General features: G+C 43.4%; 1 protein-coding gene across 2 annotated transcripts in view; it reads right to left on the bottom strand.

The window, feature by feature from the left end:
- Nucleotides 1–509: 509 nt before the first annotated feature.
- LOC110189230 (Troponin C at 41C) overlaps nt 510–15,587 on the bottom strand; it is a 32,562-nt gene continuing 17,484 nt past the window's right edge. For both annotated transcript variants that reach the window (XM_086841174.1, XM_020959213.2), the window contains exons 2-4: nt 1,175–1,202; nt 710–1,105; nt 510–650 (exon numbers count right to left, since the gene is read on the bottom strand). In XM_086841174.1, coding sequence (XP_086697300.1) covers nt 616–650; nt 710–1,046 — 372 coding nt within the window. In that variant the 5' untranslated portion in view covers nt 1,047–1,105; nt 1,175–1,202 and the 3' untranslated portion in view covers nt 510–615. The remainder of the gene's footprint in view (nt 651–709; nt 1,106–1,174; nt 1,203–15,587) is intronic.

Here is a 15,587-nt window from a genome sequence, read left to right as displayed (position 1 = left end):
TAATATTGCCCATAGTATTTGCCATTTGCCCCATAGTACCCCTTCGTGCGATGCTTTAGCATAAGCTAAGCTAAAACCCAAAGCTAAAGCTAGCGCACGAGCGTTCATCCGTTCCCCTCGCACAGAGTCGGATTGAGCGGAACTGAAAGCTTGCTCCCAAAAATAACTCTGTTTTTCTTTGTCGTTAAATGTTCGCCGGACATGCTTGCAATTCTTTGCGACTGCTGATCGCCAAACTTTGTTGTTGGCCAGATGCAGGAGGGCAAGATCACCACCCCACTAGCCGATGAGAAGCAGCCGGATATTTCCGCGTGCGCCCCCCTCGCATTTTAATAACACCAAAGCCGCGTTATATAATTCGTTGAAGAGGGGACTCCTTAACAGCGTTGCAAGCTTCTGACTGGAATTACATTACCCCGCAAGGGAATCAATCAATTTGCAAACGGCTAGGCTATAAATATTTTGGCTTCCCAAAGCTAGGTTTTGTTTTTTATATTAAATGTTGCAACTCTGAAGGATTCCGATTTTTTATTTCTTGATTCATATAACCTAACATTGAATTGAGTAAATTTTAAAAGAAAATTGGAAAATATAAGCAAAAGATATATTTTGTTATTAATCGTCACCACCAGTCATTACTTCCATGAATTCTATAAAGTAAGAAAGTTAGATTTTGATAATTTTTATAAAAGGAATAGTTTATTATTACCATCAAAATCTACGGTTCCGGATCCATCTGAATCAATTTCTTCAATCATCATGTCTAAATCGTCGTTTGTGAGTTTATCATCGAGTTCTCGAAGAATTTCACGAAGTACACCTGTGGTGATGTAACCATTTCCTTCTTTGTCATAAAGGCGAAAGGCTTCTTTCAATTCAGCCATCATGGCTTCCGCGTCCTCTTCAACTAAAAACCGAGCAGCCAATGTGGTAAATTCTTCAAATTCAATTTGACCGGATCCATCTTCATCGACTTCAGCGATAATATCAGCCAGAGTAGCATCATCTAGTTGGTGTCCCAACATACTAAGAATAGTACCCACCATTGCTGTATTTATGTATCCATTTTTTTCTGGATCAAACGCATTAAATGCGTTACGCAGCACTGCACGAAAAATTAAATTATAATTACCTCTGGTCAAAATAAATCCAATAAACCTTAGTCATAACTTACATGCAGTTTGCTCCTTGGTCAATTCGTCCTTTAAATATAAAAATTAAATAAGTAAAAAGGGTCAAAGTAGTTCTAATAGATCTAAATTAAAGTAAGCCTTAAAAAAATTACATAATACATACATAACCAAACATTTATACCTACATATTTGGCTCGAGATCAAGATGGAATTAAACCAACGTTTCGATATCAGATTCAGTTAGCAGATTGTGATGAAAAGAAAACCTACATTCATAAAAATTTTAACCTGAAATCGCCATTAAAAAGCCATTTTTCGCCCGTAGATTTAGAAATTCGCCTCTAAAATGGATCCAAAGGCAAGTCACCCTAAACTTGAGAAAAATTGTCCTAAAATCAGGAAGAAACTTCCTCAAAGCTAAGGCGATTTTTCTTATATGTAGAAAAAATATATTGTTTTTAGGGCGATTTACTCTAAAGATGGGAATTTTTTTCTTAAATTAAAGGTAAATTTGTCTTACATTAAGAAAGATTTTTCTTAGTTTTAGGGTTATTTGATATTAAAATGAGTTTTTTTTTTTTTTTTTTTTTGAATTCAAGGTGTTTTTTCTTTATTTAAGAAGAAATATAATTAATTTGTTGGCTGAATTCACAATTTGAAGTCTAGTGTAGTTAGTTTAGGGCGAAGGCGAGAGCGCAATAAAGCTCTCTCGCGCTCTTCGCGAATTCGCCTCGCCTTCGCCAACCTTAGATAAGCTAGGCTAAGCATATGAAATAGATTGATTCGCATGTTAAACTCGAAGCGACGCACCACTCTTTTTTTCGTTCGCCAAAAGTCTGCCACCACAACTCGGTTTTTTTCGTAATTTAATTTTTTAGTTTTTCTAATAAACTAATTAGAAAATTCATGGCGCCCCCGGGTGGAGTGGTTAAATTTTTCGATAACTGGAATGCTGGCATCTTTATGAACCAAAGTTTCGAAGAGGCTAATACAATTTTTAAATTCCAAATAATTTCCACTAAATTTTGGCAGCACCAACTCGTGCGCGACTTCCGAATTTGGCATTGCCAAAATTTAGTGGAAATTATTCGGAATTTAAAAATTTTATTAGCCTCTTCGAAACTTTGGTTCATAAAGATGCCAGCATTCCAGTTATCGAAAAATTTAACCACTTAATTTCATGTCTCTCTGGTGAAGCTTTAGGAACAATTAAAGCTTACCAAGTCACCGAGAGTAATTACGAAAAGGCGATGGCCAGTTTAAAAAAGGTTTACGATAACGAATGCCTCATCTTTATGAATAATATTTCAACATTGTTTAGTCTTCCAAAAATATCGCATCAATCCGCATCCTCCTTGAGAAATCTTATCGACACTGTTTCGTCGATTTACGGTTCTCTGCTATCGATAGGAGATGATACAAAAATTTCAAACGCAATGTTGATATATTTGGTATTAAATAGAGTCGACCCAGTGACCAAACAAAAATGGGAGGAACAGCTCGATTATGAGACATTGCCACTTTGGTCCGATTGTGAAAAAATGTTAAATCGCCGATACCAGCATTTATCGGCTGAAGAATCAACAAAACCAAAGCTGGAAAAATTACCGTCAAGCAAACCACATAATCGAAGCTCATTTTCGTGTTCCTCCTCCAACAGCAAGCCTCAGCAAACTTGTAGCTATTGCAATGCAGAAGATCATTCACTACAGAATTGCAGCCCGTTTGGGCGTCTCTCTGTAATGCAAAGGTTCGAGTTTGTTAAGTCAGCCTCCTTATGCATCAATTGTCTGCGAAAAGGCCATACTGTGTCAAAATGCAAGGGAAAAAAGTGTAGAGCTTGTGACCGCTCACATCACATTCTGCTCCACAGATACACAGTGCCTGATAAAAGTTTAGCGTTGCCACCCCTTCAAGAGAATATTTCTCCTCCTTTTAACCAAGAGCATCCTTCCACGTCACATGTTATGCATGCTACGTCATTGGACAGGGTAATCTTGGCTACGTCAATCGTAAGCGTGCGCACCAAAAGCGGCGAATACGTTTTAGCCCGAGCACTTCTGGACTCTGGGTCTCAAACGAATTTCATAACGGAAAAATTAGCGAACCGCTTACAGATTCGTAGAGAGGAGTCGTGTATCAACTTACTTGGTATTGGCGAATCCAATTCTCAAGTCAAGAAAAAGATACACACCGTGGTGAAGTCACAAATCAATGGGAGTGAGTTCTCGTTCGATTTCTGGATTTTAAAATCGATCACCGGTTATCACCCCGATCAATCGGTGAACGTTAGCGATTGGAAGATCCCAAAGAACCTCCCATTAGCAGACCCCTACTTTTACAAGTCACAAAAAATTGATATGCTAATCGGAGCCGAATCATTTTTCGAATTGCTAGCTGTTGGTCAAATTAAACAAGGTCCTGACTATCCAACTCTTCAAAAGACCCTTCTTGGTTGGGTTGTCTCGGGGAGATATAAATCTGCAGCCCCGAAGCAAGTTGTGAATAGTTTCAGTTGTAGTGAAGAATCGTTAGTGTCGATTGACACCACGCTACAGAAATTTTGGTCACTGGAGAAAATGCCAAATCCAAAGAAAATTCTGTCGCCTGAGCACAAATTATGTGAAGAGTACTACAGGAAGACTACTCAGGTATTGCCATCAGGTCGGTTTGAAGTAAGGCTGCCGTTTAAATCTGACCCTAAGGGGTTAGGCAATTCTTTTGATGTTGCAAAACGGCGGTTTTTGTCGCTTGAGAGAAGGTTGTCTCGAGATCCTGACATAAAGACCATGTATTTGGAATTTATGGAAGAATATCTCGCCTTAGGTCATATGTCGCCTACAGACAACAAAATTCCTTCCACTCCACATTATGTCATTCCCCATCAATGTGTGTTGAGGCCCCAAAGTACGTCAACAAAGTTGCGCGTTGTTTTCGATGCATCGTGCAAAACATCGACTCAGGTGGCCTTAAATGACATCTTGATGGTGGGACCGACAATCCAAGAAGAGTTGTACTCCACTCTACTCCGCTTCCGGCTGCACAGGTATGCCCTGACTGCCGATGTAAAAAAGATGTATCGCCAAGTGATGGTTAACGAAGCGGATAGGCAGTTTCAACTCATAGTGTGGAGAAGAGACCCCTCTGAATCCTTGAGATTATATGAGCTCAACACCGTTACATATGGTACTGGACCAGCCCCTTTTCTTGCTATTCGGTGTTTAAAAAGGTTGAGTGAATCTGCGAAACTTTCATTCCCTAGAGCTGCCGACGTAATTGGATCCGATTTTTAAGTCGATGACATGCTAACTGGTGCTGCATGCGTAGAGGAGCTACGGACAATCAAGTCTGAAGTGTCTCAGGTTCTTCAAACAGCAGGTTTTGAATTGACAAAGTGGTTTTCAAACTCACCTGAGGTCACTGCATCTGAGAGCACAGTTAAGTCGATACCTATCTCGGACTCAGAGTCAACTAAGGCGTTAGGAATATCTTGGTTGCCTAGCGAAGATGCCTTCAAATTTAAAATTGACGATTCTGTCATGGGTCTCCGAGCGACAAAACGGAACATTTTATCGGTGACATCCAAGCTGTTTGACCCCCTCGGCTTATTAAGTCCCATTGTAATAAAAGGAAAGATCCTACTGCAGGAACTGTGGCTTAAGAAGTTAGACTGGGATGAGTCAATTCCGCTGAATTTAGAAACTGCATGGAATATGCTAAAAAACACCTTGTCGCAATTGGATAAGATAGCTATTCCTCGGTTTGTGCATACTGATCCGATGTCACCGGTGCAATTACATGCCTTTGCCGACGCATCCATGAGAGCTTATGGAGCTTGCGTCTACGTTCGTAGCAAATCTGCTGAAGGTTACAAAATATCGTTGTTGACTTCAAAGTCGAAAGTAGCGCCGCTCAAGACAAAAACGCTCCCAAGGCTTGAGTTATGTGCCGCTCACCTTCTCGCAGATCTCTGCCAGAGAATCAAACCGCTAATAAACGTCCCTATCGAGCGAATCGTTTACTGGTCGGATTCGGAAGTCACTCTCCATTGGATCCGATCTCATCCATCGTCGTTGTCGGCATTCGTTTCGAACAGGGTTGCAGAGATTCAAGAATGGTCAGGACAGGCTACATGGCGGCATGTTCCAACGAAGCAGAACCCAGCAGATATAGTGTCTAGAGGTTGTGACGTCGACGAAATTGGACAGTCGATCTGGTTCACGGGGCCTCAATTTCTGAAGGACGAGGAGGAGAACTGGCCCAAAAATGTTCATTTCGAACCGGATGAGGAAGTCTTGCGGCAGGAATCAAGAAAGACTGTGGTCGGACTGACCGCTGCGGTGCAAACTTCCGATTTGCTGGACGTCATCGAGGGATTCTCGTCACACCTGAAACTGCTGAGAGTGTTCGCTTATATGTTCCGCTTTATAAGAAAATGTAAAGACAAGAGTATAGTTTTCGAAAAAACTCTGTCACCGACTGAATATACTGAAGCATTTAATAAGATCGTCGAAATAATTCAGAATCACGAGTATCAAGTAGAAATAGTAAAAATTCGTAAAGGTTCCAAGGTCGGCCCAAGTCTTCAGCGATTGAACCCATTCATCCATGAAGACACCGGCACTTGGTGCAATTTTTCGTTGTTGCGAGTTGGGGGGCGACTAGCAAACGCTCCTATATCCTACGATGCCAAGTTTCCCTTGCTGTTGACGAAACGCTCCCAATTTGTGCAGAGCTACGTCCGGCATCTGCACCACACAAATTTTCATGTCGGTCCTCGAGCACTTGTGAGCATCCTACGACAGCGTATTTGGACCATAAACGCTCAGGAACTCTGCAGTCAGACAGTTCGATCATGTGTGCGCTGTTTTAAATACAAGCCCCGACTGATGACTCAAATTATGGGAAATCTTCCCGCAGAAAGACTCCGTGCTCTCCGCCCATTTGCAATATGTGGCGTTGATTTTTGTGGCCCTGTCTATACGACATTGAAAATACGAGGAAGGCCCCCATATAAGTCCTACATTGCCTTATTTGTTTGTTTTGCGTCCAAGGCGGTTCATTTAGAAATTGTTTCAGACCTAAGTACTGACTCTTTTTTATTGGCTTTTCAAAGGTTTATTGGTCGCCGAGGATGTCCCCAGACCGTGCATTGCGACAACGCGACGAACTTCGTCGGAGCGAGTCGCCACTTCCAGGCTCTTCGCGAGAGGCTCGAGGAGCAGGCGGACGCGATTCGCGAATTCGCATCAAAAAGCGGATGCGAATTTGCGTTCACACCCCCTCGGGCTCCGCACATGGGCGGACTATGGGAGGCAGGTGTGAAAACTGCCAAGCACCTACTCCTACGAGCGGTGGGCGGCGCACTCCTCAACGCAGAAGAGCTGGGGACAGTCCTCGTCGGAATCGAGGCCATAATGAACTCGCGGCCCCTCGGAGCTCTCAGCCAGGACCCAAGCGACGGAGAGGCACTCACTCCAGGACACCTGCTGACAGGCGGGCCCCTCGTCGCAGCACCAGCACTGCGGACCCCGGACCAGGCGGGTCTCAGCTGCTTGCGGCGATGGCGGCTTGTCTCGTCAGCCAAGCAAATGTTTTGGCGGCGATGGTCCCGGGAGTATGTGCTGGGCCTTCAAATACGAGGCAAGTGGCACCACGACCAGGAGAACGTCAAGGAGGGACAGCTCGGCATAGTGGCAGAGGACAACCTGCCGCCTCAACAGTGGCTCCTCGGACGGATCGTCGCAACGCACGCAGGGGAGGACGGCATGGTCAGGGTCGTCGACCTTAGACGAAGCGATGGAGCCATCTTCCGAAGGGCGATCCACAAGCTGGCGCCGCTTCCAGGAGGTTGAAGCCGTGGAGGCGTTCAACGGGGCCGGTGTTGGCTGAATTCACAATTTGAAGTCTAGTGTAGTTAGTTTAGGGCGAAGGCGAGAGCGCAATAAAGCTCTCTCGCGCTCTTCGCGAATTCGCCTCGCCTTCGCCAACCTTAGATAAGCTAGGCTAAGCATATGAAATAGATTGATTCGCATGTTAAACTCGAAGCGACGCACCACTCTTTTTTTCGTTCGCCAAAAGTCTGCCACCACAACTCGGTTTTTTTCGTAATTTAATTTTTTAGTTTTTCTAATAAACTAATTAGAAAATTCATAATTACAAGTAACCTTTTAAAAAAAAGGGAATTTTTTTCATCCTATTAGGGGTATTGGACCATAGCACAATCTTAAAAATAAAATTTCGATTTGATAAATTTTTCAATTTATTGTTAATTTTTTCCAAATTTTCTACATTTTCGACTCGCAGTACTCTTTCTTAGAAGGATTATTATTTTTATAACCGGTACCAGTACACAGTACAATGGTGTTATAGCTTAGTGTCAACCGAAAATGTATTAAAAAGGTAATAGGGGCAACTCCGACAACAGACAAAATATGGATATTATAATTCGGTTTCAGAAACTTCCCATGGCTGTTTAATTTCGAGATATTTCAGGTTATGTACCCGAAAAATAACGTTTTTTTTTCAAGTTTCGCAAATATGCAACGTATTCTTTGGATTTTCTTTTTAATTACCTCATTTGGTACATCTCACCAACTTTTAAAAGTTCGAGATATAATCATAATCAAAAAGCTATGGCTGCAAATTACTTTGGAAATGACCCTTTTAAAAAAAAATAATGATGTGTTATAAATATAATGATGATTCTTTATATAAACGACTAATAATAATAATAATAATAATAATAATAATAATAATAATAATAATAATAATAATAATAATAATATTTATATTTATTTTTTTTTTTTTTTTTTTTTTTTTTTTGGGTTGAGGAGGGGGAATGCCTAACGCATCTTCCCTATTGCCGTCGCAAAAAAAAGGTATGTGGGGCTCGCACCCACTAAACCCCCCCCTCGCATTTGGCCGTGTTCCCACCTCGGAACAGCTTTCGCATTACTTCAAGGTGGCGCCAATTCAGCGCAATGCGCTCTCATCTTCTTTCTGCGTCCAGATTACCCAGTTAATTCATCCAGATCTTGCTTCTTAGATCTGAGAATGTTCTGCACGAATCCTGCGATGTGTTTCCACGTGTCTTCGCTGCCTATCATCTTCGTGACAATATTTTCTGGGTTTATTGCCCCAACAGCTTGTTCCAGGCAGTTCCGCGCAGGTCCGAATTTCTTACAGTGGAAAATGGTGTGTTCAGCACTGTCCATCTCCGCATCTCCATATACGCATCTGGCGTTGGTTCTTTTCCCTATAGAGTGCAGAAAGGCGGCAAAGTAGCCATGGCCTGTCAGCATCTGCGTGACGTAGTAATCCACATCTCCGTGTTTCCTTCCGTACCAAGCTACCAGGTTTGGTAACAGTCTAGCTGTCCATCTTCCCCTTGCTTCGGCTGCCCATCTTTCCTGCCATTGTTGGAGAATTACTTCTCTGGTCCGCTCAATAAAGCCTCTTGTCGTCTCTCCTTCCTGTCTCCTCATATATATTTGTTTTCGCGCTTTGGCCAATAGGTCGATTGGTATGGCGCCTGCAATTACTAGTACAGCAGGGCCGGATACCGTTCGATATGCACTCGCTATTCGTAGAGCCATGGTTCTTTGTACCTCAAGTAGAGGTTTTGACCTGCAGGTTGCCTCAAGGGTGCCTGCCCAGACCTCACACCCGTACAGCATGATTGCGTGATTTATCTCCATTAAGAGTTTCCGCCTTGATTGTAAGGGGCCGCCCACGTTTGCCATGAGTCTGCTAAGCGCCTTTGTAGTCTCGGTCGCCCGCTTCTTCGTCTCTTGTATGTGTGAATTGAATGTCAATTTTGAGTCCAGTCTAACTCCTAGGTACTTTATAACCTTCTGCGTCCTTATTAAAGTCTCTCCAACTCTCATGTCTATTTCTAGAGGGATCCTTTTTCTGCTGACTAAAAGTAGCTCTGTTTTTTCGTCCGCCAGCTTCAGGTCGTGTGAGTTCAGCCAGCTTTTTACGCGTGTCATTACTTGCGTCAACATACGTTGTGCGTACTCGGTATTTCGAGCTGTAATGACTGCGACTATGTCGTCCGCGTACCCCACAATAGTCGTGCCCTCAGGGATGTCTAGGTGAAAAATTTCATCGTAGCTGATGTTCCAAAGCTCCGGTCCAAGTATTGATCCTTGTGCCGCTCCTGAAGTTATCTCTATACATTTCTCTCCTGCTTTTGTTTGGTACAGTAGTCGTCGGTTCTCAAGATAGCTCTGTATTATCCGCATCAGGTATCCTGAGATTTGGTATCGTCTTTTCAAGGCATCAATTATGTTGTCCCATTTAACGCTGTTGAATGCGTTTTTAACATCCAGTGTTGCTAGGAGAACTACCGGCCTCGAGAAATGGTTGCCTTGTTGGCTGCTGAGCGCTTGGTTGACGACTTCTTGGATTGCTCCAATGGTCGACCTGCCTGGCCTAAAGCCATACTGCATCGGTGAAAGACCCCCACCTCTTTCGATCGCTGCTGATAGGCGTGGCTTAATCATTTTCTCTAGTAGCTTCCCGGTAGTGTCAAGCATACATAGTGGTCGATAAGCTGATGGGGTTAGGGGATCTCCTTTGCCCTTACTTATGAGAACTAATCGTTGCCTCTTCCAGATGTCGGGGAATTTCCCGCTGGTAATGCAATCGTTATACATATCCAGCAGGATTTGGGGTCTGCTCTCCGCGATCACTTTGAGGACCTCTGCTGGGATGTTGTCGGGCCCTGGAGCCTTCTTCCCTTTTAAGGTTTTTGCCGCTTTCAGTAGTTCGTCCACTGTGAAGAGTTCAATCTGTTCTGCTATTGGTGGAGAAGTTCTCGCTTTACTGTTTGTATGAGTGGGGAATAACGTTTTGACTATATGGTCCATTTGTTCTTCCTCCAGTTCTGGTGTTGTGCTTCTTGTTCTCAGCTTCTTCATCACGATTTTATACCCTAGCCCCCATGGGTCAGAGTTGACATCGTTGCAAAGGCGTTGCCATTTTTCCGTTTTGCTCTTCCGGATGGCAGCATTTAAGTCCTTCTTGGATTTCTTAAATTCGTCATTAAGTTCTGTAAGAATCCCCCTTCCTCTAGCCCTCGTGAGGCGGCGTCTGTTTTTAATACACGCTTCTCTAAGAGCTTTTATCTCTTCTGTCCACCAATACGCTTCTTGTCCTTGTCTTCGAGGATTGCCCTTTTTTGGCATTGCAGCGTTGCAGGCCTGTTTTATGATTGCCAGGTTGTTGCTAACTGCGTTACCACCGCTCTGTCGGTTCTGCCTTGCGTCAATTTCTTGTATCAGCCTTGCCTTGTCTAGTCGGTTAACGTTCCATCCTTTTCTCGTTGGTCTCACTGTAGTCACTTCGTTTTCTGCTATGTTAAACGTTATATAGTTATGGTCGCTTCCGTTGTAGGTGTCGAGGATTTTCCAATCGGAGATCTTGTGCGCACAGTTTTCTGTCACTAGGGTTATGTCGGGGATTGTGCCCTCGTTCCCCACTCGATGGAATGTCGGTATTGCTCCTACATTTGCTGATAGCATTCCGATACTTGCTGCCATATTTAGGACTCTACGGCCTCGAGAGTCAGTTGATGCCATGCCCCATTCTTGAGCCCTTGAGTTAAAGTCTCCTGCTATTATAAGGTTTCCTCCTATTCGCCTGGCGTTGTCTTCAATACATTCAAGTTTCGTCTGGAAAGTCTGAATGTCGTCACTTGGGGTCAAATAGCAGCTGAATATTGTCCAGTTTCTTATTTGTGTTAGGACATGGCATCTTCCTATTTTGTCGCCCCTGTGTGAAAGAGTGGTAAGGTCGGGGATCCAGATCGCCGCCGTCTTTGTGTCGTCTTCTAGCCAGACGCCTTCGTCCCGTTTCTTATATTGTTCGCTTATGATAACAACGTCAATTTTGTTTTCCAGCACAATTTGGTGCAGCAGGTCATTTGCCGTTCTGCTTCTATGCATATTTGCTTGCAGAACCTTCATGGCTTTCCTTTCCTGGCCACACTGGGGCAATGCGCCGTCCCAGGGAGGTGTCCGACGTCGCTCCTGTTCTCTGATGTACAGATACAGCATCTCGGAGCTTTAGTGCAGGTCTTCATTTTATGACCACTTTCACCACATCTAATGCAGAGGTCTCTCCTATCCGGTCCTTTGCAATCCTTTTGCAAATGTCCCACCCCGAAACATTTGAAGCATCTCTTTATATCGAGACAACGCTTAACGCGGCATCGGGTCCATCCTATTTTTATTCGTTTTTCCGTCAGTATCTTCAGAGCGTCTTCCGTTGGTAACGTAACAAACGCTCTCCTTTGTTCTGAGCTGTTTACTCCTGTCAAGTGGATTATGATTTCCTGGTGCGTGTCGCCTATACCTTCTCTGATTGCTGAAATTATTTCGTCTTCTTGTGTGATGCTGTCGATGTCTCTGATTTCCAGTTTGACCAATTGCCTCATGGTCTTCACTGTTCCGCACTCTTTAAGAGTATCCTTAATGTTTTCACATAACTTGGCCGTTTCACTTCCTTTTGCAAGTTTCAGGAGCATATCACCTGCCTTCGTTTTTCTGACCGACTGTATATTGCTATCGGATTCCTCTGGTTTAAGGTTTTTTCGCAGGTTGCGCAGCACCTCGGCATAGCTTTTTCCCTCTGCCGGTCTGACTAAGACGGCTGCTGGGCGAGTTCGCATTCTTGTGCTAGTCTTTCCTTTTGTTCCCTCAGCTTCACTTTGTCTGACATGTCCTTCTTTAGTTTTGCTTTCTTTTTTCCCCTTCTTATATGTGACCGTCTGAAAACCATCGTATTCCTGTTTATTTTTTACCTTCTTACTCCTCTCCTGCGCCGCCGGGCTAGTGGCCGTCCTCTTCTGAAGTGTCGAAGTGGGGGTTTCGCTCACTGTATTGCCAAGTGCGTATTCATTGGTTTTTCTCTTTTCCTTTGACCGCTCCCTTTCTGCGGTTTTCCAGCTAGATCGGTAGTTTTCCATGACATCAAAGAGCTCACTGAGTTCTGAGGTGCCATCCTTTACGTCCATGCTGATATTCCTTTGCTTTTGCATTGCGATCTTCATTTTCTTGAGAATTGCCTTGCACTCTGATAAGGCCTTCTCTTCTAGTGCCTGCATCTTGTATATCAGCTCCTGTCGCGGGGAGCTTATCTTTGTAGTCTGTGTAAGCAGTGGGGTCTGTTGCGTTGGTAGGGGGGTTGATCCGTATTCATTCTCTGGGTTGTCCTTGTCAGCGAGATTTGGATTTGGATGGGTTATCATCCCCACGGTGTTGTCCGGTGATCTTGTCATCAAGCTGCTCCTCCTGAATGCGTCTCCTTCATTGTCCATTTTTCGTTGTGCGCTAGTCATCTTGTTTAAGTGGGTCCAAACTCTAAGCCGCTATCTCCCCGCATATGTGCAGTAGTCCAAAATGTCCCCATGGGTCGCTATGCAAGCAGTGAGGTTCATGCGAGGGTTGACACAGAGCTTCATGGGCATCTGTGTTCAGAGCCAGGACAGACTCTAAGCAGGAATGCATTCAACTGCACCTGCACCACCGAGCCATCGGTGTGTGGTTCGAACGTACTAAGAGACTTGCCAAGTTTTAATTGGACGGAGGCGAAGGAGGCATTTTCCTGAAAGCCGTTTCTGCGAGATGTCACTCTTGCTTACTAAGGTAACAGAATGCCGCATTCGTCAGCCCACAGTCGTCGAATTCAAACAGTTTTATCGAAGAATTGGTCCTTGAGGAATCCATGGTCGTGCCGTGACTAGGGATCGCGGGTGTGTCAGGCCCGTCACCCCGGTTGGGGTGCCCTTGCGGGAATAATAATAATAATAATTTTTTTTTTTTTTTTTTTTTTTTTGGGTTGAGGAGGGGGAATGCCTAACGCATCTTCCCTATTGCCGTCGCAAAAAAAAAGGTATGTGGGGCTCGCACCCACTAAACCCCCCCCTCGCATTTGGCCGTGTTCCCACCTCGGAACAGCTTTCGCATTACTTCAAGGTGGCGCCAATTCAGCGCAATGCGCTCTCATCTTCTTTCTGCGTCCAGATTACCCAGTTAATTCATCCAGATCTTGCTTCTTAGATCTGAGAATGTTCTGCACGAATCCTGCGATGTGTTTCCACGTGTCTTCGCTGCCTATCATCTTCGTGACCATATTTTCTGGGTTTATTGCCCCAACAGCTTGTTCCAGGCAGTTCCGCGCAGGTCCGAATTTCTTACAGTGGAAAATGGTGTGTTCAGCACTGTCCATCTCCGCATCTCCATATACGCATCTGCCGTTGGTTCTTTTCCCTATAGAGTGCAGAAAGGCGGCAAAGTAGCCATGGCCTGTCAGCATCTGCGTGACGTAGTAATCCACATCTCCGTGTTTCCTTCCGTACCAAGCTACCAGGTTTGGTAACAGTCTAGCTGTCCATCTTCCCCTTGCTTCGGCTGCCCATCTTTCCTGCCATTGTTGGAGAATTACTTCTCTGGTCCGCTCAATAAATAATAATAATAATAATAATAATAATAATAATAATAATAATAATAATAATAATAATAATAATAATAATAATAATAATAATAATAATAATAATAATAATAATAATAATAATAATAATAATAATAATAATAATAATAATAATAATAATAATAATAATAATAATAATAATAATAATAATAATAATAATAATATAATAATATTAAAAATAAATACAGTAATTTATTTATTTAAAAAACGTAAAAAACGTACTTAATCATTGTGATTATTTCATACTTTTATATAACGTTTTCGATAATATAATATAATATCATATTTATAAAGCCTTTAGAATTAGCACTTGCCTACCCGGCAGTACCACATGTAATCAATAGGCCTTTGTCATTACGCGCCGAGTGCGACTTTTACCGTGACGACGCTCTACCGACTGCGACTTCTACGCTTCGACGCTCTGCCCACGATACAGTTCCGACGGTAGTCTCGTCGACAGTCGTCGATAGTACCATGGCTCGGCCGTTGAAGAGTGTTGGTGAATTTGTTAATGAATTGTTGATGAATAATCGAGGAATTGTTGTAGATGACAGCCTAGGACATGCCCTTGTTAAATTCATCAGTAATTTGTATGGCCATTAATCGATGAATCATCAACAACACCGCCTTGACTGTTGACGAATCGTTGATTAATTACTGATGAATAGAACTGCAGGGAACTCATAAGCACACATACGAGAGCACAAGCCAATGGTAACGGAATATACCCAAAGTACCGACACAGGTTGCAACCAAAAACTCCAGACAATTCCCAATAGTAGTAGAAACATTTATTGCCTAAGCCCTCACTCAATTACGTTCCCACGTTCAAAGTTCAGACTCGCCAAGTCGAAAACAAAAATCGTAAATAACAAGTTTTTTTAAAATTAATTTAAGCATTTAATTATATATATGTATATATTATATGTATTAATATTTTCCATTCAGTTTTCCGGATTATTTCCAAGTAACTAAGGCATTCCTATTTATAAATCGCTTTTATTAGGGATTTGAAGTTTATATGCCAATGTAGGCTGCTAGCTTTAACTTTCAGTGAAAATCTACTAAAAAATGTATTTTAATATCCTTCACTATGCCAATTTTTGTAGGGGGGCGATCCTGCCGCTGAAGATCCTGTATTGGAAAACGTAGCCCAAGTGAAAATTCCCACGTCGCAAACGAAGGTGAAGAGTAAGGCGGGGGCGTCGTAGGCAATTCAAAAATCGTCAGCTTTATTGCACTGCATACATGGTACTAAATAGATTAAATGTAAGGGCCGCGCTCCCGACCGATAAGCTACGCTTAACAGTGCGAGAGCGGGCCCGAGAAGTAGAGCGCGAACTAGCCGTCCCTCAGCTCGCTTAGCAGCGAGCGAAGCTCGGGAACTCGGGAGCGGGCGTTCGCGAACATCGAAGAGTGGGCGCGGGAGCGCTTATACTAGCCCGATGAGCAGTGCGCGAAGAGCCGACTTGCGGGAGTGCAAGAGCGGCCAAAGCTTTGGAGGCTCGGTGGACAGAGGCGGCGCCGCGGCCGCCGCGAAGGGCCTTCTGACGTGAACAGCCAATTTACTTCAATCGTTTTTGGAATATTTATTTTGTTGATACAGTGTGTAAGTTTAGGGCAGTGTGACGCTCGGACCGAATTAGAATGCCCAAAGCATCTGCAAATGTTGATGTTGTCGTATGAATGGTTATTGTTAAATGATGTACAGTAACGGGGTCCAAGCAGTCTACCTTGGAGTAGTTCAACTTCTAATGATATTCGGAGAGGGCATTTTTTTACTTTTCCGATTCCGAATACTGGAATCGTCAGCAGCCCTGATGACTTCAAGCTCATTTTACCAACCACAGTTATCTTTATACTCTTTCAGGGTGTTATAATTTTAGTCAGAAGTTTGCAACGCAGTGAAGAAGAAATTTCTGATCTATAAAGTTGTAACGGAACTTCCTTTCTTTG

Source organism: Drosophila serrata, unplaced genomic scaffold (genome assembly GCF_035046125.1).
Source record: "Drosophila serrata isolate PLE 108 unplaced genomic scaffold, ASM3504612v1 contig_109, whole genome shotgun sequence".
Lineage (NCBI taxonomy): Eukaryota > Metazoa > Arthropoda > Insecta > Diptera > Drosophilidae > Drosophila > Drosophila serrata.
Note: the sequence above shows the minus strand (reverse complement) of the source record. Positions and strands in the feature narration are given on the sequence as shown.